The sequence below is a fragment of the Drosophila persimilis genome, unplaced genomic scaffold (assembly GCF_003286085.1).
Source record: "Drosophila persimilis strain 14011-0111.01,24,50 unplaced genomic scaffold, DperRS2 tig00000000-arrow-pilon, whole genome shotgun sequence".
Classification (NCBI taxonomy): domain Eukaryota; kingdom Metazoa; phylum Arthropoda; class Insecta; order Diptera; family Drosophilidae; genus Drosophila; species Drosophila persimilis.
In genome coordinates, this window is record NW_020825288.1 from 13,355,042 (window position 1) to 13,376,283 (window position 21,242).

Consider the following 21,242-nt stretch of genomic DNA (forward strand, 5'->3'; position numbering starts at 1 on the left):
AGTAAGCGAGCTTTTAATTTTTGGCATTCCCATGCGCTACACTCCAGCCATGAAGTCCTTTTCTTAGCATACTTTTTGGGGGTAAATGGAGTAGAGCAGTCAAATAGTTAAATTAATATACAAACCAAACAGAATTAGGAAATTTTACCAGTTTTATGCAAAAATGTGACTAAATGGGGATATAACTTCACATTTTGAGGTGCGATGAACCGCCAAAAGTGAGTCGTCTAGACCGAACCCAAGGCTTTTTGTGAATAAGCTAGCGAAGCTTTCGTTATCCATTGGAAACAGTGCGAAGAAATTAAGTTTGAAATTGCAGTTCAGTCTTGTCGTGGATGCAGTGCGGATCGATATTAAAACCAAGAGCAGCGGAAGGCGCTGCGGAACAAATTTCGACACACAAAATTGTTGTACCCCACAGTTGAGCCAAAAAATCTGCAGAAAATTCGAAGGGAATCGCGTATCCAGCAAATCGAGAATATAAAAGGAAGTTACATAAATAGAAAAAGGAATAAACTGGTGACAAAAGTGCGTTTAATGAATAAACACCACCTCAAAATTGTTTAAGATAAAATCAGAGTGACTTGAAAATCCGTTCCCTACAAATCAAATCAATAGTTCCAATCAATACTTATAAATAATTAATTGCTGTGCCTGAGTTTTATCGAGAGCTGGTCGTCAGTTGGGGTCAGTAAAAAGAGGCTCGCTGTGGTAGCACAGAAAAATTTTCGCCTAAAACTCGACATGCAGTGAAAATTTTTCCGATTTTTAGTATGTACATGTACGTTGATACGCTCGTGGGCGCTCTAGCAGTATCGGAGGGCAGGGGTATCCGGCGAGCTTTCGGCCCCAACACCAACCCCACAGCCGCAGCCACAACCACCCCCATCAGCCCCATTCGCGGTCAGCCATCGACATCTGGCTGCTGCTGCTAACGGTTCTAAGACACGATACAAAACGGCCAACGGCGGCGAAATGTGCGCGTTAGGAATCAATTTGCCAAACATTATGCAAATCAAGTGTACAAAATGCCAAAAACTCAAAGAGTTCTGCAATAAGCATCACGAAATCAGGCGAAATTAACAAGTAATCCCCGTGCTAACAGTGGCAGAACAGTGGTCAGAGTGTAACAGTGACACTAACAGGGCAATAACAGCCGCAGCCAACCTCGCTCGGCCGAGCTTTCACTCTCTCGCGCTCTCTCAATGAAATTTGGAAGCGCGGATAAAATTCCAGAGTGTAGTAATATTGTGGACACGACAGCACAGGACACGACACCAATACAAGGACACGCGAAAAGCTCCCGCTCAAGGACTGGAATACGTATACGCAACGGAGCACAAGGCGACATTTTACGTTTTACGCGCGCAACGTGCGTATATCAACGTGTGCACTAGTGTGCGTGTGCGTGTGAATGAAGGCGCCAAGTGCAACATATCAGCCCCAACCCCATCTCCAATATGCACTTGCTCCAATGACAGCCAGGCACATGGAGAACGACCACACCATGGATAAGGATAAGACCCAGCATCAAGCTGCTGAGATGCTGCACAGTCCGCGGCTCGCAGCCCCAGCCGCAACCAGCTCCTCCTCCCCTAGCGCTGACTTGATGTTCAACAAGGCTCGGCGCCGCCGAAGAGACCCCCTCCCAGAGCGCAGCCTGCCGCCCCACTGTGCCCCGCTGGTCGTTGAGTACCGACGCTCCTACCGAGTGCTGATTGTCACCGCCTTGCTGGTGAGCCTAGCGGCCAGCTTTGTGACCATCAGCGCTGGCTTCCAGCTGGACGGCTCGCAGAGCTCGTTTTACACCTTCAGGAAGTGGTACACCGGCCTGAACGGCACCCTCGAGCTGGAGTTCAAGACGGAGCAGCCGAATGGACTGGTCCTATATACCGATGATGGCGGCACCTATGACTTCTTCGAACTGAAACTTGTCGAGGGAGCGCTCCGCCTGCGCTACAACCTTGGCGGGGGGGCCCAGATCATCACCGTTGGCCGCGAACTCCACGATGGCCATTGGCACAAGGTCCAGGTACTGCGCAACGACGACCAGACCTCGCTGATTGTCGACGGTGTCTCGCAGCAGCGCTCCACCAAAGGCAAGGAGTTCCAGTTCGGAAAGTTTGCCAGCAACTCGGACGTCTATGTGGGTGGTATGCCCAACTGGTACAGCAGCAAGCTGGCATTGCTGGCACTGCCCAGCGTAATCTTCGAGCCGCGATTCCGCGGCGCCATCCGCAACCTGGTCTATGCCGATCAGCCTGGAGGCTCCACCAGACGCCAAGAGATCAAACAGCCGCGTGACATCAAGTGCGGCGATGTGCCCTGTGATCACGGCGAGTTGCCTGCCCGCGAGAGGCCTCTGAGGGTGAGTTTATGAATGAAAAGATTAGTATCTTTAAGATATAAGATGTACTCCATTTGGTGTGAGATGACCCATTTCTTATTGGGGAATAATACCATTTTCTAGTCATTATCTCTATATTATCCCAAGAGTTTGGCAAGTCTATGTTATAGAATAGAAGTTTCATCAGCATTTCTGTTGTGTCCTTCTAATCCGTATGTGATCAGGGTGTTCGAGGCAATACAACGGATGCCTGCGAAAGGAACGATCCCTGCCAGCATGGCGGCATCTGCATATCTACTGATTCCGGCCCAATTTGCGAGTGTCGAAACCTCGAGTACGATGGCCAGTATTGTGAGAAGGAGAAGGCGCCATCGGAAGCAACGTTCCGCGGTACACAGTTCCTCTCGTACGACTTGGGTCAGACGGGCGCCGAGCCCATTGTGAGTGCCCAGGATGCCATATCCTTCTACTTTCGCACACGACAGCCGAACGGCTTGCTCTTCTACACTGGACACGGCACCGACTATTTGAATCTGGCCCTGCGCGATGGCGGCGTCTCCCTAACGATGGGCCTGGCCAACGGTAAGCAGGAGATGCACATCAAGCCCTCGAAGGTGCGCTTCGACGATCACCAGTGGCACAAGGTTACCGTACACCGTCGCATACAGGAGATCTCGTCCATAACCAGCTTCTGTCGGGTGGGTATTCGACCAGTGTATGCAGGGAGTGCCTCTATATAACAGGAATCCTTTGTCCTCCAGCTGGTTACTGTCGTGGACGATGTCTACACGGATCACTCGCACATCGCTGGCAAGTTTACCATGCTGTCCTCCTCGCGGGTCTATGTGGGGGGAGCCGTCAATCCGAGAGCCCTGCTGGGAGCCCGTGTGCACAACAACTTTGTGGGCTGTCTGCGCAAGGTGGAGTTCTCGGCGGACACGCTGAATCTCAACCTGATAGATCTGGCCAAGAGCGGCTCAAAGCTGATCCAGGTGGCCGGCAATCTGGAATATCAGTGCCCCAGTGGTGACCCCCAGGATCCTGTGACCTTTACGACCCGTGAATCGCATTTGGTAAGTGGAAATACCCTTTGTTAGGAGTTCACCTTTCATCTCACCTGCTGGGGACCATCCTGCATGCTTCAGGTGCTGCCGCCTTGGGAGACTGGTAAGCAGAGCTCCATCAGCTTCAAGTTTCGCACCAAGGAGCCCAATGGAATCATTGTCCTGGCCACTGGCTCGAAGCAGCCGCGCGCCAAGAACGTAAGCTCCTTTCTGAGGCACATTTGAGTTCATTTTGAGGTGACTCGTACTCCTACCCCTAGCCCGTGTTGATTGCCATTGAGCTGCTCAACGGACACATCTACATCCACCTGGATCTCGGCTCGGGAGCCTCCAAGATTAGAGCTTCGCGTCGCCGCGTGGACGACGGGGACTGGCACGACCTGATTCTTCGCCGGAACGGACGCGATGCCAAGGTGAGCGTGGACGGGGTCTGGAACGATTTCCGCACGCCTGGGGACGGAACCATTCTCGAGCTGGACGGGCACATGTACCTGGGCGGAGTGGGGCCGGCCTACAATAGTGTGGCCTGGCCGGCGGCCATCTGGACGGCCACACTGCGTCAAGGATTCGTGGGCTGCTTGCGTGACCTGGTGCTGAGTGGGAAGGCAATCGATATAGCCGCCTTTGCTCGCGTTCAGGATTCGGGTAAGTAGAGTAGTCACGATTTCCCTGCCACCAGATGATGGAGTGTCACTGATAACCCACTTGGATCAGCCTCCGTCAAGCCGTCGTGCCATGTGCAGGGAAATGTGTGCACCGGCAACCCCTGCCTCAACGGTGGCACCTGTCTCGAGGGCTGGAACCGCCCCATCTGCGACTGCTCGTCCACTCTCTTCGGCGGACCCACCTGCGGCCGGGAGCTGGCCACCGTGGCCTTCAATGGGAGCCAGCACATGACCATCTGGCTGGGCAACGGACAGGGGACCAAGACGCAGACCGAGGAGCTGGTAATACGGTTCAAGACGTCTCGTCCGGCGGGCTTGCTCCTGCTAACCAGCGCCGAGTCCAACTCCCCGGACCGCCTGGAGATCGCCCTTGTGGCGGGTAGAATTCGTGCCAGCGTGCGGCTCAGTGATAGGGAGAAGGTGAGTCCGGAGTCCTGGGACCCCCGTTTGAATGGGGGCGAGAGCAGGTCTGACCCTGAGCATAACCACAACCAACCACATGGATAACTTGCAGAATCTCCTGGCTGGCCAGTCCGTGCTCAATGACAATAATTGGCACACCATCCGGTTCTCGCGCCGGGCGTCGAATCTGCGGCTACAAGTCGACGGGGCTCCCCCCGTCAGGGGTATGTTATGTATGTATCAACAGCACATCTATTGCCCTACTACGTGTCGTGCCGTGTCGTTTTTTTTACCAACCAAACCAACTCTCCTGTCCTGACTGTCTCCGCCTCAGCAAAGCATATCCATCCGATTAGTTTCCAGTTCGAGTGCTCCACGCACCACAACATCGAGGTTCAAGTTCAAAGTTCCCCACTCAACCCCAGCCTCCAGGAAGGTGTGTGTGTGCAGGTGCTTCAGGACAGTCGAAAAGAAAACCTTAAGAAAATCAAGAACAAGAAAAGCAGACAAAAGCAGAAAAAAATCAATATAAAACGACGAAAGTGCAGTCAGCGGCGCGTTATCCACTTTTATGTTCTACTTAAACTTTTCATTTGAGAGCTTTTCAGTTAACTACTACTACTACACACACACACACACACACAAGCACACAGACAGAACACATACAAGCACACCAAAAGAAAATGCAGTTAAAAATCGACAAAAGAAATTAATTAAACAAAAAGGAAAAGTATTTAGCAAAGTTTATTTCTCTATCAAAACATTTCGTCGAAACTCATTTCTCATGACACATTTTCTCGAACTTCTGATGATGATACTCGTATACAGATTTGATCTAGACAGCTCTCTCTCTTCTCAACCTATCTATCTATCTATCTATCTATCTCTGTATCTATCTCGCTCTATATCGCTCTGTGAACATCGTTAAGCATCTGCAATATACATAGTTTGAACATCATACTCGTACGACACCAAGTTCCACATCCATACACCATACACCATTCCACATTCCACACATTGTACGCCTCTCTGAAAGTTTGTTTGATTCATGTCCTTCCTTCTCCACATGACTACTCCATCCAATCCATCATTCTATCCACCGATTATGAGTTTCTAACCGAAGATAAGAGGATGATCTGCCCCAAAAATATTCTACTAACTCATTCGTAATTTCACATTTACATTTACATTTGTTTTGCTCTCTGTAAGTTTCTCTCAAACCTCTTTCAAACATCTCGATGTTGTGTTTTCATTTGCGATACTTACTTACTTACTTACTTACTTTGTTTGATTTCCCAATTAAGATTGCCAATTCCAATTCCAATTACAATTCAAATTCCCACACAGTCAACCAATTCAACTCGTATTCGTATTCGTATTCGAAAGTTATGTAATACTCCCATTGATGAATAAATATAGTAAGAGCAAAGGACCGTTGAACAGCAGTCGTGTTTCAGCGCTTCTCATAAATAAATAGCCTTCAGTGTTCTAAATAAGATTATATTGATTGTCTTGTAAATGGTTTTGTCCCTCGTGATTTTATTTATACAAAACAATGTCGTTTCGTAATTGGGTTACAACTTTTAATTACAAAAATTTTCTGTTTCCTTTTTTCATAAATTCGAAACTAAATAATTGATTTTTACAACCTTTCCAAGTGAACAATTTCCTGAAATTACTTTGTATGTATTATAATTTCATGTAAATATACCCACAATATATATGGACAAGAGTTTTACAGACATATTGTCGTAATCTAAACAATGAAAATTCATTTAAATAATTGCTGTACCATAAACCACACACGTGCGGTATGTTAAAAGTATTTGTTTCAGACGGTCTTCTATGCAAATTAGACCTCAGAGAAACCAACTCCAACACCAAATATGTTTGCAATACAATGTCAAATGCAAATGCAAATGCAAATGCAAATGCTAATGCAAATGCAATTTTCTAATCACAAACGTGATCTAAACGACCTTCTTGAAAAATGAAGAGAGAATAATACAGAAAAAAATTCCCCACAGAGAAAAAAAAGAAAGAAATGAAACGAAACCATGAGCGAACCATGCAAAATGACGGGAGAAAGCCAACGTAAATGATTTCAATGTACAATATTGTTTTTTTGTTTCATGTTTTAGGCGAGAGAAAAAAAATCGACACGCAAGAACGCGGGGAAACATTTTTTTGCCCGAATCGCTCGATAAAAGTCACGCCATCCCAGAGAAAAGCGATTGAAAAACCGCAGAGACAGAGACAGGACCGATATCGGTGGTACTTGTGTCGGGGGCGGACTTATTGAGACGAGAAAGGGCAAAACAATGTTTAGAAGCGCCCAGGGCCGTAATTTGCACCACTTAATATGTAATTAGCTTTGTGTTAAGTAAACTCAACTCAACTCAACTCAACTATCCGCAACATCAGTCCAACAATACAATTGCAAGCCAATCGTGTGCCACGTAACAAATTAGTTTTTCCGTTGGGCAAGTGTGTTCCGAAAGAGTACCGATATGATACCGCATCGGTGGGTTATAGCGAGGGGGCGATGGCAATCAGTGGAATCAATGCTGAATGTCCTGCTTGCCAGAGTCCGCTCCTGGCCGACACACTGCCAACACTCACACTCTCACTCTTTAGCACACCAGAGCACAGGCACACACACGACACTCAAGAGCACAGGCACACACAGATCCACGTCCACTCCACACACGTGAAGCGTTTGCATGTGAGCACCGCACCTCACCTCTGAACGATAAGCCGCAAAAGCAATAATAACAGGCCAAAACTAATAACTGTAAAGGAACAATAGTTAAGCGCATGACCTGCTCACGACCCATGTATACCGTGTACCGTATATTGCATTTCGTATCGTATCGTATCGTACCGCCATCGCCTCGTATCAATCCAGCAAATCACCCAGCAAATTCGAGTGTAATAAGCGTCCTAGTTCTGCTACTCGTACTTTCACTACCACTTCTCTTCACTCCGACCCACCTCTAGCCCTCCCCCTCTCTCTCTTTCTCTCTCTCTCTCTCTCTGTCTGTCTTTCACTCTGTAGCTCTAGCTGTCTCTTGCTCTCTTGCTATTGCTCTGTCTCTGCCGCTGCAGTCATTTGCATGTAAAGATGTCAATCATTCAGCGGGCCAACGCGTCGAATGCGCGATGTGGTCGCTCGTTAAGGCTAATGCACCGTTATTAACTTAGACGTAGTCGCCGCACACACACACACACACTCACACACACACACACACTCAGAACACTCTTTAGGTCACAGATTAACACACATTTACAAGAATAAAACTCAAAGATACATTCCACATTGACAACCAACGAAACAAACCAATCGATGTTTAGTTCAATGTCGTTCAACCAATCGCAAAAATTACTCTTTCTTTGGTATCATTACTATTATTTCGAGCCCCCTGCCCACATATGATTTCGAAAATGATTGTCTGTAGGTTAGCCTAACATTTCCTTCGTTTGTCTTTAGTTCAATTTAAAGCAATGCACAGATGATATATGAAAAAATCAAATGAAAATTAAATGAAATGTCACCGCCACTGTACTCGTATTGAAAATGTATCTCACACACAAAGATACTCGTATCTCTCGTATACTCGTACCATGTCAATAAAACCAGATCAAAAAGCGCACCAAAACTTGCATATCTAACCAACTTTAGCGAACTCTTTACTTTACTTTAACTAATACTCGTACTCGTACTTTCATTTGGTTTTGCGCTGAAGCGGCGAGAATTACCTTTGGTTTTGTCTTAATCAATAACTACTTATAACTACTATCCGTACCAGTACATATGTATTGTAATCTGCACCTTTCTTTAGAATGTACCAAGCTGCAACAAAATCGAACAAAAAATAACAACCAAAAAACCAACTAATACTCAATTCAAATTCCAACTACATTCAGCCACTGTCGAGTGAAGACTACAAAATGCTTGAAAAAACAAAACAAACTAAAAATTTTGAACCAAAACTTAGATAAATGTCTACTAAAAACCGCATAACTATATCTACTCTATATACTATTTATATACTCTACTACATACTCTTTGACTATATATGCGTATGTGCTTCTTGTCACCAACTATACTCCATATCTACCAGTACCCTAATAATACCCATATACTCGTATACCATACAATAACCATATGTATCCAGTGTTAATGGTACTCTGCCTAGTCTACAATAAACCTTAGCGCAAAGCCGAGCCTGGCTTGACACCCCCTGGCGAGGCCCCGAGTTTTATCCATCTCTTGTTTTTGGAAATATTCTTTATGCAGCCGAAACGATCCTGGGACGCCACAGCACCATGGAGATACGTTCCATCCATCTGGGCGGTCTCTTTCATGCCGAGGAGGAGATCCAGATGACCTCGACCATGCCGAACTTTGTCGGGCAAATGCAGGGCTTTGTGTTTAACGGACAGCGGTGAGAGTCTCCCACGTCCTCCCCTCCTCCTGCGAAGATTCACACACTATTCTCGTACCATCCATAGCTATTTGGACATTGTGAAGAGCCTGGGACCGGAGTTGTCGGCCCTTCCGAGCGCCACCTTCAAGCTCACAGCCCGCTTTGTGAACTCGCCAACCGGACAGCCCTATCACGCGGCCACCTTCCGCTCCAAGCACTCTTACGTGGGCCTGGCCATGCTCAAGGCGTACAACAGCATCTCTATTGACTTCCGCTTCAAGACGGTGGAGCCGAACGGGCTGCTGGTCTTCAACGGGGGTCGTCGCAGCGATTTCGTGGCCGTGGAGCTGGTGAATGGCCACATACACTACACCTTCGACCTGGGCGATGGCCCGGTGACCATGAGGGACAAGTCCCGCATCCATATGAACGACAACCGCTGGCATCAGGTCAGCATCAGGCGGCCCGGACCCAAGACCCACACGCTGACCGTTGACGACTCCTTTGAGATCATCACCCTGACCGGCAATAATATGCATCTGGAGCTAGCCGGCATCCTCTACATAGGAGGCGTGTTCAAGGATATGTATTCAAAGCTGCCCGCCTCCATATCTTCCCGTTCCGGATTCGAGGGCTGCCTGGCCTCGCTGGATCTGGGCGATGCCTCGCCCTCGCTCACCAGCGATGCGGTGGTACCGAGCTCTTTGGTGGTCAGCGGCTGCGAGGGACCCACCAAGTGCAGCCAGAACGCCTGCGCCAATCGGGGAGTGTGCGTGCAACAGTGGAATGCCTATGCCTGCGAGTGCGACATGACCTCGTACACAGGACCCACATGCTATGATGGTAATACACATTCCACGGTATCAATAAGACATACACAGAACACTATATGCACAAATCTGCTGTGTTTCCCCTAGAATCCATTGCATATGAGTTTGGCAACAACAAAGGCATGGTACAGTACACCTTCCCCGAGAACGCCCAGGCAGACACCGAGGAGGATAATGTGGCCATGGGCTTCATAACCACCAAGCCGGATGCAGTGCTTCTGCGCATCGAGAGTGCCACCACCCAGGACTACATGGAGCTGGAGATAGTCGAGGGCAACATCTTCATGGTGTACAACATTGGCAGCGTGGATCTGCCTCTGGGCGAGATCGGAACAAAGGTCAATGATAATTCCTACCACGTGGTGCGATTCCAGCGCAAGGGCGGCAACGCCACCCTCCAGCTCGACGACTACAATGTGCAGGCACTGACTCCGCAGAGTAAGTGGATGGCTGCTCAACTTTTCACGAATGCTTCTAAGAAGGAGTCACATAATAATGCGATTTCCCTGTGATTCTGATTGATTTTCAGGCCACCATTCGACCGTTTTCAATACCATGTCCAATGTCCAAGTCGGCGGCAAGTTCAGTCGCAACGGCCGCAGTCGCATCGAGCGGCCGTTCGCTGGAGTCATTGCCGGACTCTCGGTGAACAAATTGCGCATCTTGGATTTGGCCGTAGAGCGCGACCCACACATCACCATTCGAGGAGACGTTCAATTGGTAACTGGAGTATTAGATAGAAATGATCTGCAGAGAATGCAGCAGGTTAGGGAATTTATTTGAAATTTTATTTGAATTCCTCTCAACTTTCAACTTTTCAAGTATTTTTCTCATCGTATCAAAAACCCAAAGTTTATTCAAAAAAGTCTATCTTTAAAAACCCAAAAACGAAAAGTTTTATCTAACCAAAATTGTATTGTAATAATCCGCTTCATGAGTTGTGGAACCCCTTTTCCCAAACCGATTTGAAATGAAATGATTTGATTTGATTTGATTGCACCAACATTATTCAACTCAACAATAAGCTCGCAATAACCGAATCGAATGTTGTACAGCTCCCCAAGCACTCACTCTCTAGCCAAAACTAACTAAAACTCATCGTTAATGCATAATCGTTAGCCCGTTCGAATGCCACTTCATAATCTGTATTTTGAAGTAGCCAGAGCCAAAGACATCGTTATCACAATCAAATCCGGGAAATTCGGTTCGACATTCAAGACAAACGTTAACCGTTTCGACTAAAACCAAACCAAATCAAACAAAAAAAAAAGTATTAGCTAATTCAATGTATAACCCTAGTGTAAATGCTGCATTTGAATTGAATTTATGATTTCCTATCCTTCCCCTCGGGAGCGCCTTGATTTCTTTAACGCTTTTCACGCACTACCTACTAAAAAGATAAATCAAATGAAATATTTATACGATTTTCCACTAACCAGCTATGATTTTAGTTTCTTTCGATTTGTTTCAATTGCTGCACAGCACCTACGAATTAACATTAACCGAATAATTGTGAATATACAGCAATATATTGTACTGATAAATATGTATATACAATTTACTATGCACTAGAACTCGTCCGCACTAATGCTGCATGACTCTACTCAAAGCATTCACACATCGAACACTCACTCGTATACCCAATACTAATCACAACATTAACTCATCTTCAACTCGCAAACACCAATGAAGTCACTGAGGGTTTACTAGTAGACACATCGGAGTAAAGAAATGAAATATTACCCAAATTGGGAGTTTGGTTTTACCATGGCTTAATGCCTCGTGAACCCCTTCCATAAAAGTTCAGCGGTAAACTAAGGGAGAGAATATTCTTTACATTGCAGCATTTAAGAATTTTGTTCTAAAAAACTCAAGTCTAAAAAAGCAGACTATAGACAGATTCACCTCTTCAAAGGTGTTTTATATGATTTCTGAGTTTCACTCCCCAATTTTGTGTAATTTTAGACATAATTTTTTTTACGCAGATTTCGTAAAAACACACCTCACCTGCCTCTCATCCAAAATGGATTTTGTGAGGACCTGGGTTCAAAATTGTAAAGGGTTCTCCCTTGAATAGTGTTCTCGAACTTCGGTGGCTTCATACACACACATAATATATACCTAACCAAACCTCACGTCACATAAAATAATACACGTATTTCAGTACAGCACCTAACCAAATAACTAATCGAATTACAAAGTCCTCATACAATAACCGCTTGGCAGCCTGGCCACCAGATCACTGAAGTAAAATTAGACTTTGAACTCTACTCGACAGACGCCGGCCAGCGGCTATCCCGGCACCATTGACGATCTGATCTTCTCCGGGGCCGGGTCCGGGTGCCGCGGCGACGACGAGGACGAGTGCACACCGCCCTTCGAGTCGGGCAGCGGCGATGACCTCATCACGCCCGTGTATGTGCCACCCACCAAGCAGACAACCACCTCCCAGCAGGGCGGCAATCCGAGCACCGGCAATAATGGTAATGGGAGTGGCACTGGCGGTAGCAGCAACAACGGCACGGAGCGGGCCTGCGATGACGAGGACTGCGTGCACGGCTCTGGGGACTACGGGGAGACCACGGAACAGTTCACGTCGACCAGCACGGCCAGAGGCGCAGGTGAGTGGTCGGGGCCATTAACCTGTGGTGGTGGTGGTGTCATTATGTCATTGGCATTTGGATCGATCACAGATACACACAGCTACACACACTCACACATCATTCCAGACATTAGCTAGCAAACTCTTGAATCAAATTTACGATTTATACGTATGCAGATATATGTACAATATAATATATAGATCCATGTATATAGAGAACGTTATAACCATGACGCTGTGGGTTCTGTTGTGTTCCAGTTAACCTATACTCGTATAATCGATTAGCTAGAGACGCTGCTTTGCTTTTAATCGTTTGCGTTATCGTTCAATGTTGCCGTTCAATAAGTACAGTCGTCCCCAAAAGTCAATGGCAGAAGTTAGGTTAGGTGTGTGCGCGCCTTGAACTATGCAATGCCACTGCTTGAACGCTTACACCACCCACTCACATAGAACAGCCCAAAACAGCTCTGAGACAAATGTAACTATATCGCCTCGCACCTCTCGCAATGCATCAACAACCCAACCAACAATCAACAACCAACAACCAACAATCAACAACCAACAATCAGCAATCAAAGAACCAACCAACCAACCCAACTCCAATTCAGATCGCTCGCTCGCTCCCTCGTGTCATCTTCAGATCAGCTAAAATCAAATAATACTCGTATCTCAACAATCGCCGCCTCTCCATCATCATCATCAGTTGTTGATGATTGTTGCCTTCTAATTTGAACTGACAATGAGTACGCCTTATGTGTCTCTTTCAGAATGTGAAATCGTCTTCATATTTCTGACTGTGATTGCGCCTTGGATACTCTGTAAATTTCCATAAAACAAATGCAACCAAGAAATTACAACCAATACAGAATGCACTTAGGCTATAAGCTTCCAACTAGACCATTGTCTAAATGTATTACTAACTCTAGCATTACGAGAGCTAAACCACCAACAAACAACAACAAAATGCAACAACTACAACAACCAGAAACAACCAGACAACAACCAGTACAACAACCACCACACCGATCACAAAGCGTACGCACGCAAGCATTGCGAGGGGTTCGTGTTCGTGTTCGTGCTCGTGCTCGTGCTCGTGCTTATCGGTAAAGTTAAGGGTTAAACGTGAAATGTGAAACGCTAAAGGTTAAAGGTTAGGACGAAGGTTTAGCAAATGTACTATATGTCTTGTATATAGTAGCGATAACTGTGTAACGGAGCGTTTGTTTGTGTAAATCAATCTTCCTCTTCCAATTCCTATTCCATATTACGTATCGTGTTCCTGTTCCCACTCCCCCACATCTACATATGTACACATGTATGTATGTATTTATTTGACTCCTCTTGATTGCATAGTTCTCTAGTTATTCGAATTCCAATTTGTACATATCAGCAGTACAGTACGTATCGTATGTATATCAGGCAAGAGTTAAGCAAAGAAGAAGCAAAGACAGTTAATCCTTAAAAGCCTTACAGCCATACACCAGCGCATATCTCTCAATATCTAAATCTCTATCCTCTCTATCTGTGTTGAATAAACTATGAAAAGCAAAGCAAACCGGGGGTTCCAATATTTTCTGGGCGGGCACACGCAGATACGTATAATGCACCCACAAAACACAGCTTTTGGCACCAGATAATCAGAAAACCCAACCAAATGCCAGACACTCTCACAATCGAACACTTAACTCACAAACGACTGCCTAACCACTTGCAGAGACCAACAATGAGATGGTTACGGCCACCACCACGGGACGCAGCGATGTGACCACAGAGCAGCAGCAGCTGCACGGCTCCAGCAGTGGCAGCACGCCCACCTACATAACCACCCAATCGAGCGGCGGAAGCAGCAGCAGCAGCAGCAGCGGGGGCAGCAGCAGTAGTCCTCCGAGCCAGACGAGCACCACCAGCAGCGTGGGATCCACCTCCTCGACGCAACGAGCCACAAGCAGCAGTACGAGCAGTAGCCCGAGCACAACCATCACCACCACGACGACAACCACGACGCAGGCCACGCCACCACCGGAGATTAGGAGCACTGTCACCGAGCGGGAAACAACGCCCTTCGATATCTACGTGGCCGGAGGTGGCATGGGTGGTTCTGGCAGGAACGATCACGATCGCATGCAGCTGCCGGACGAGCACCACCCATTGCCACCGCTTCCGCCACCATTGCCGCCGCAGGATCCACCTCCGTACGGACCCTATGGCGGCAATACGTATAACACGAACGTGAACAACTACCGGCCCAAGGCCAAGGGCGGCCGCATCAACTCGATCGAGGAGGAGCGCACGGCCATGATCATCGGCATTGTGGCCGGCATTCTCATAGCCGTCGTCCTGGTCATTCTCCTGGTGCTGTGGCTCAAGTCGAACGGGGATCGCGGCTACAAGACGGAGAGTGAGAAGGCGGCTGCCTACGGATCACACAACCCCAACGCCGCGCTGTTGGGCAACACCAGCACCAATGGATCCTATCACCAGCAGCGCCAGCACCATCAGGGTGCGGCCGGAGGGCAGCAGCAGCTCCATGGCCAGCAGCAAATGCACAATGGACACAACGGCAACGGCAATGGCGGCGGCGGAGGAGGAGGAGGAGGAGGTGGCGGCATGATGTCCAGCGGCAGCGGATCCCTGGGCTACGGCAGCGATGGCAGGCCCCAAATGGCCGGTCTCGTACAGCCAAAGGCCAAGAAACGCGACTCCAAGGACGTCAAGGAGTGGTATGTGTAAGGTACAACAAGGAAACGGAAACGGAAACAGGAGCGAGGAATTATCGTCAAATTAGCAATAAAATGCAAGTAGTGCAAAGCGAGCCGAAAGTGAAAGTCCCCCCTAAGAAAATAATACCCCACATATGTACCCATAGATGCATACAACCACATATACCTATATATATACAACTATAAATATAAATATATATATATATTTATTTAGCAGCCTCATAACGTTAATTAAATGCAGACTCAGTCAGAAGTTTGAGTGAAGTGTGGAGTGTGACCGGAGTGTACAAAAGAATGGAAGGATAATAATAGTAGCAAGATGCGCGAGTCGGGTCGGTCGTTTCTGCTGGATATATTAATAATGTCAGCTGGCAGATATACACTTTGGAAGCGCATCTAATTTATCGGCGGCAATACCAAAGTAAACTTTAAATAATGCCTAAGAAATTATAGCTTCAAACTCAAGAAGACTTGCTAAAGATCTACAGCCACAGAGCCCCAACCATCAGCGTATAAGCATATGTACTACACTATATATACTACATATAAATATATACATATTATATATCACAACGTTATGATAAATTATGCCACTAGCCAATCAAGTAATTGTGTAAAATATTTCGCCACAAAGTACGCTACGAAACGTGTCAAGAAAACAATTAAACTGCAACAAATCTACTAGAAAAGCCACTAAACAATTTAGAAGAAATTCAATATAATACGAGTATATGTAAAACTAATTACAAATATATATATTTATATACATACGTATAGAGTACATTAAATGCATAAAATAATGAGGTTCTGTATGGGTTATTTTCCTTTGCCTAGGCAGCGTGTAAAGTAACAAAATGTGGTGCTGTAGATGTGTTCCTCCCTTCCCTGATCGGATCGGGTTGGGACGGGGGAATGCGTTTACAATAATGATAACGATGAATGCAAGAATTTAAGCTACAGATTGTTTGTTGAATTGAAAACGGCTTTAATTAGTTAAATTGTAAATGTGAATCGAATTCGATTAACAAAATGCTGAGAATGCAAACATGGAGATTAGTATGTATTAAAAACGAACGTGAATCGAAATCAAAATCGATTCACAAAATGCTGAGAATGCAAACATGAAGAATAGTATTAACAATGATCGTAATACACAAAAAATACACGAGACAAGACACTCGATTTTGGTTGACGTACTACTACGTACATCCATATGTATGTATATGCGTGAGGCGACTTTTTCGTTTGCGTGCAGCGTTCGCGATGCGACTTTGAGTTGGTCCCAGCCATTCCCAGACCCACATATATACTTTTTAATATGTATATGTATTTGAGACTATATATTGCCAGTGACTTGTATGCAGTATGAACTCAGACATATCAAGTGACAAGACACCAGAACACCACACTCTAACAAACACACACATACTCTATGACACAACACACTCTTTGACACTGAAGCGAACCTACCTAGCTTTTTTACAACAACTGCTATCAGATGTGAGCGAAAGACATTACTTTACTGAAAGAACAAACCGGAAAGGAAAGAACAACCAAGCAACAATTTTACAGTATTAAAGCAGCTTTAAGCGTATTTTTGGAAGCGGCATACGTGACGTATACACAATCAGCAGCAGCGGCCAGCACACAAGCATGCTTACACCCACACAGATACTTTCACACACACACACACATAGACAACACAGTTAGGAGCGAGATTTCTTTGTGTTTTTGTTTTTTTTTTGTTTTGGTAACTGTATCATGTATACCATAGCATACATATATGCATAATCACATATGTATATCATTTTGATGCGCTATATTAACCCTTTTTGCCACGATACTCGTATGCATACTCGTATATATCAGTTAGTGTATCATTTTGGACTCTATATACAAGACAACTTATATACACTTACTTATACACACACACATTCACTCACTAGAAAAATTACTTGGACATTCAATACATATTTCTCTTAAAAATCTTAATGGATATCCCTGGCGATACGATAGCTAGGAAAGAATGAAATTTCTATACACGGACAAATATATACACACACACACATATATATATATAGATATATATTAAACAAAAAAATACATACATATGTACTGCATTTCAAGAAATTTTTGATATATTTTCGAGTTTTTTAAAACCCTCAAACTTGTATACAAAAAGGACGGAACGGAGAACCGAGGCGATACCAAACAAAAACCACAAGACAAATTAGCGAATCTAGCTGGACACCTAGGACAATTACAACTACAAGTACACACTCTCACACATACAAACATAAATCTATTATACAAGACATACACACAAACAAAACTATACTATTTATATATGTACATCTATACAACATATACATGCATACGAAAAAATGTATAATGAACAAAAAAAACAAAACGAAAAACTATGATTATTGTGTATTACGTCCCTTCGATTCGATAATGGAAACCAAACGAGAAGCAACAGAGTTTCGAATGAATGCTGTTGATAAGAAAACCATTCCCACTTAATGATATATTACATGTATGTATGTAACACTCTCTCCCAAATAACTTTCTCTCTATCTCCTCACAATGTTAATGCTGCACAAGGAAAACTCTGCATTTAAACTACTCGTAAACCACAAAAGTTTATTCATTTCGATTCCAGAGAAAACCAAATTCAATATGTACTTATAGATACAAAATTTGCTTTGCACACATACCCCCACACAGTCTCGATAACGAAATCAAAATGAGAATTCAAGTATATTCCGAAACTACTGCAAAATTTCACACGCCATGCAACTTACGTTTTCCCAATAAGATACAATATATTAGAGAACCAACCGAATAACGATTGAATCAAGATAAATGTTATGTGGATGTATGATATATGTATGTATGGTAAGTGCGAGGCAAGTACAGTTATTTGTATGGGTAACAGTAAATAACAGTAAATAGTTAAAGCATGTAACTTACGAGAAATCGATCAATGGTAATTGGAACAGGAGATGGCGATGGCGATTGCGAGGGCAAATCGCAGAGAGCGAGGTACGAATATCGGTACTAAAACTTACTTCTACTTAGGCTTAATATCATTGTTATCTAATATATACATATATAAACCGACAACAACACCCAAACACCCACAAATATATATATATATATATATATATTTAACTAAAAAATTGTAACGTGTATATGTATATGTAGCGGCAGTGATTGTTAAACAAATTGCTTTGTTTTATGTTAGATTTTATAATTTACGAGAAAAACCAAAAACGAAAACGGTAAAAATGCATACAAATACAGAATGACTGACAAAACACAGAATTATAACATTGCATATAATAAATACAATAAAATATAATTGAAAAAAAACTAACTAAAGATTGAGTTTTCCTTTGGTTCGAGTTGTGTTCGAATTTAAAGAATCCACTTCTATGGTTCTGTAAGGAAATCTGAAAATGATATTTATCACATTTGAGTTTTAGGAAACTAAATAGAGTAGTAAAGATTTCTGATGAGGAAGAGTATAGTCATTTATTTGAATTATTTGAAATGAACACAGCACATTTTAAACTTCCGAGCTTTAAAACATTTTGCACAAAAATCGTATTACATTCTATAATATTTGTACTTTCCATATGATGTAATAATAATAATATTATTATTATTATAATATAGATAACTATAATGTCTCACTATTATAGGGAGGCTTGCCCACGTATGTATGTATATGTTTATATAGCAGCTCCTGTATATGGATCGGCACTGTAACTGCACCAGTCATTAGATAACCTTTATCATTCTAGCCGAGTAGATGTTGGTGTCGTCAAATTGGAAGCTAGGGAGCGAGCGAATCATGTGAATCATCCAGACAGGCTGATCCACCCCACATAAGAGGGTGCTATTTTCGAAAATAATATTAACTACCAGCTTAATTCTCTTTCGTGGACTCTCTAATTCTATTTTTTCCATTGGACTGCATTCATATCGTTGTCGCTGATACATTTAAGTTAGGCGCGCTCCAATATCCAATCGATAATAACGATAGCCGTTTTGTGGGATTTCAAAGTGGGAAAGTTTAAACATAATCCAATAAATAGGAGTCGTTGAAATTGGGCAATCTTGTAGAAATTATGTGTTCAGTGCAAAATCGACATATCTTAAATTTTTCAAGCTGTTCACCTGTTCAAATAGAGGGGTGCTAAGTAGTATAAGTTCGTTTTTTTCTTGGTACATTTACGGTATATTTTGAAAATAAGACGGTATATTTCTGAGGGTCCGACGGTATATTTTATCCGCGGTCACACTGCGTGTCCAATTTTTTCCAACTTTTAAAATTATAAAAATAATAAATTAGTAAAAATGGCTGGTACCTCAAGCGCATCCGCAAAGCCTGAGATGATCGATCTCACTAAGCTCAGTCCGGACCAGCTGATGCAGATTAAGCAAGAGTTCGAGCAGGTGAGTCCCGCGTGTGGGTGTTTCTGACTAGCGGCGCGTGTGAGTCAGGATGGCTGGTGCGGGGCGAGGGAGTGGGAGAATGGAATGCAGCACATGCTAATAAAACTCGTCTTTGCCTGTATTTCCGCAGGAGATGGGTAACATACAGGAGTCGCTGTCGACTCTGCATGGTTGCAAAGCCAAATACGCTGGCTCCAAAGAGGCGTTGGAAACGTTCCAGCCGGACTGGGAGAACCGTCAGATACTAGTGCCACTGACGAGCAGCATGTACGTTCCCGGACGCGTGAAGGACCTTAACAACTTTGTCATAGACATCGGCACCGGCTATTACATCGAAAAGGTAATTAATATCCCTGCTACTACTGTCCCAGACTGGCTGTTAAAACATCTGTTTGCTTGATAGGATCTAGAGGGCTCCAAGGACTACTTCAAGCGCCGCGTCGAATATGTGCAAGAGCAGATCGAGAAAATTGAAAAGATACACCTGCAAAAGACGCGCTTCCTGAACTCTGTGGTTGGCGTGCTGGAAATGAAGCAGGCGGCCGCCGTAAAGATGATGCAGGCCCAGCAGCAGCAGCAGCAATCCAACCAGAGCGCCTAGGCAGGCGTCGCGGGAATGGGACAGGAGTGACGTGATTGGGCAATGAAGCAGAACAGAAAGAATTAAATTATTAAACTTATAAACACGATGTGTGCATTTAATTAACATAGTTTATTAAATTGTTCCACTATTTTTTGGCCTCCTCCAATGCAACGCTCAGAACCTTTATCTTCTGCTCGTAGGCGGACCTCAGATCCTGCAAATTAACCAAGGTTAATGGGCTGTAAACCTAATCGTGCCCCCCAAATGTAACCAACCTTGAATATCTTCGATTGTGTGTCATACTCTGCCCGCAACTTGTCATACACGCCCTTGGATATGACCAGTTTCTTCTCGGTCAGTGCACACTTATCCTGCTCGGCCTTGATCCACAGCTGGCTCTTCTCCAGTCGCTCCTGTGTGTGCTCGCACTCTGCGGTCTTCAGCTGCAGCATGTCCTTGGTCACTTGGACCACGTCCTTCACGGACTCCACCTGCTTCTTCAGCACGGAGATCTGCTGTTCCTGTTGCTTGTTTACTTTGGTCTTCTCGAACAGCAGTGTCTTTGCCTTGAGCAGCAGCTCCTCCTGTTCTTGGCGAGACTTGGGCGCCTCTGTCCCGCCCAGCATGACGGACTGCTTGAGGGCCTGCTCCAGCTGAGCCACACGCTTCTTTAACCGCTCATTTTCGAATTTCGATTCCTTGAATGGGGCGATTCGATGCAGATTCGTTCAATAGATGGGGATGTTCGATACTAACCTCAAAATCTTTTCGAAGTGCTCCGATTCTCTTTCGAGACTCCTCTAGCAACGCCTGTTTCTCGCTCTCCAATGTGAAAACCATATCGAGCAGCTCATTTTGTGGCTGCTGGTGCTCCAGCTGTGGCTGTGGTTGTGGCTGCACTTCCTCCTGCTCGTTGGCAGTGGCCAGATCTGTGTCATTATTGTTCACATCGCCTCCAACAGCGCCCTCGTCAATTGTTCCGGACATTTTATTTTTATGGAAATTATTACCCAAAAAAATATACCAACAAATTCTCCGAGCAATGTGCGTTATGGCTGCTCTGACTATTTGATGTTTTCTTTTCCGTATTAATAGACGAAACGAAATAGTGGCAGATGCTATTTATAGGAACTCT

General features: G+C 44.8%; 3 protein-coding genes across 8 annotated transcripts; 2 read left to right on the top strand and 1 right to left on the bottom strand.

Annotated features, from left to right (window-relative positions):
* Window positions 1-344: 344 nt before the first annotated feature.
* Window positions 345-15,782, top strand: LOC6588146 (neurexin-1). 6 transcript variants are annotated; one of them, XM_026987300.1, is made up of 13 exons: window positions 345-2,368; window positions 2,572-3,045; window positions 3,109-3,420; window positions 3,493-3,609; window positions 3,672-4,056; window positions 4,126-4,496; window positions 4,591-4,711; window positions 8,779-8,926; window positions 8,994-9,751; window positions 9,826-10,176; window positions 10,268-10,503; window positions 11,996-12,359; window positions 14,055-15,782. In XM_026987300.1, the coding sequence occupies exons 1-13, from the start codon at window positions 1,415-1,417 to the stop codon at window positions 15,068-15,070; spliced, it is 5,607 nt and encodes a 1,868-aa protein (XP_026843101.1). In that variant the 5' UTR covers window positions 345-1,414; the 3' UTR covers window positions 15,071-15,782. The 6 variants fall into 6 exon arrangements, with proteins under 6 accessions (XP_026843101.1, XP_026843105.1, XP_026843112.1 ...); XM_026987304.1 differs by having other exon boundaries at window positions 12,017-12,359; XM_026987311.1 differs by having other exon boundaries at window positions 10,268-10,458; window positions 12,017-12,359.
* Window positions 15,783-19,386: 3,604 nt separating this feature from the next.
* LOC6588497 (probable prefoldin subunit 5) lies at window positions 19,387-20,226 on the top strand. Its single transcript, XM_002013542.2, has 3 exons — window positions 19,387-19,524; window positions 19,655-19,864; window positions 19,928-20,226. Exons 1-3 carry the CDS (start codon window positions 19,426-19,428, stop codon window positions 20,123-20,125), a joined length of 507 nt encoding a protein of 168 aa, XP_002013578.1. The 5' UTR covers window positions 19,387-19,425; the 3' UTR covers window positions 20,126-20,226.
* A 10-nt stretch (window positions 20,227-20,236) lies between these two features.
* LOC6588548 (reticulocyte-binding protein 2 homolog a) lies at window positions 20,237-21,127 on the bottom strand. The gene is made up of 3 exons (XM_026989229.1): window positions 20,864-21,127; window positions 20,383-20,805; window positions 20,237-20,321 (listed from the first exon to the last, which is right to left on the bottom strand). Exons 1-3 carry the CDS (start codon window positions 21,092-21,094, stop codon window positions 20,253-20,255), a joined length of 723 nt encoding a protein of 240 aa, XP_026845030.1. The 5' UTR covers window positions 21,095-21,127; the 3' UTR covers window positions 20,237-20,252.
* Between the last annotated feature and the right edge of the window lie 115 nt (window positions 21,128-21,242).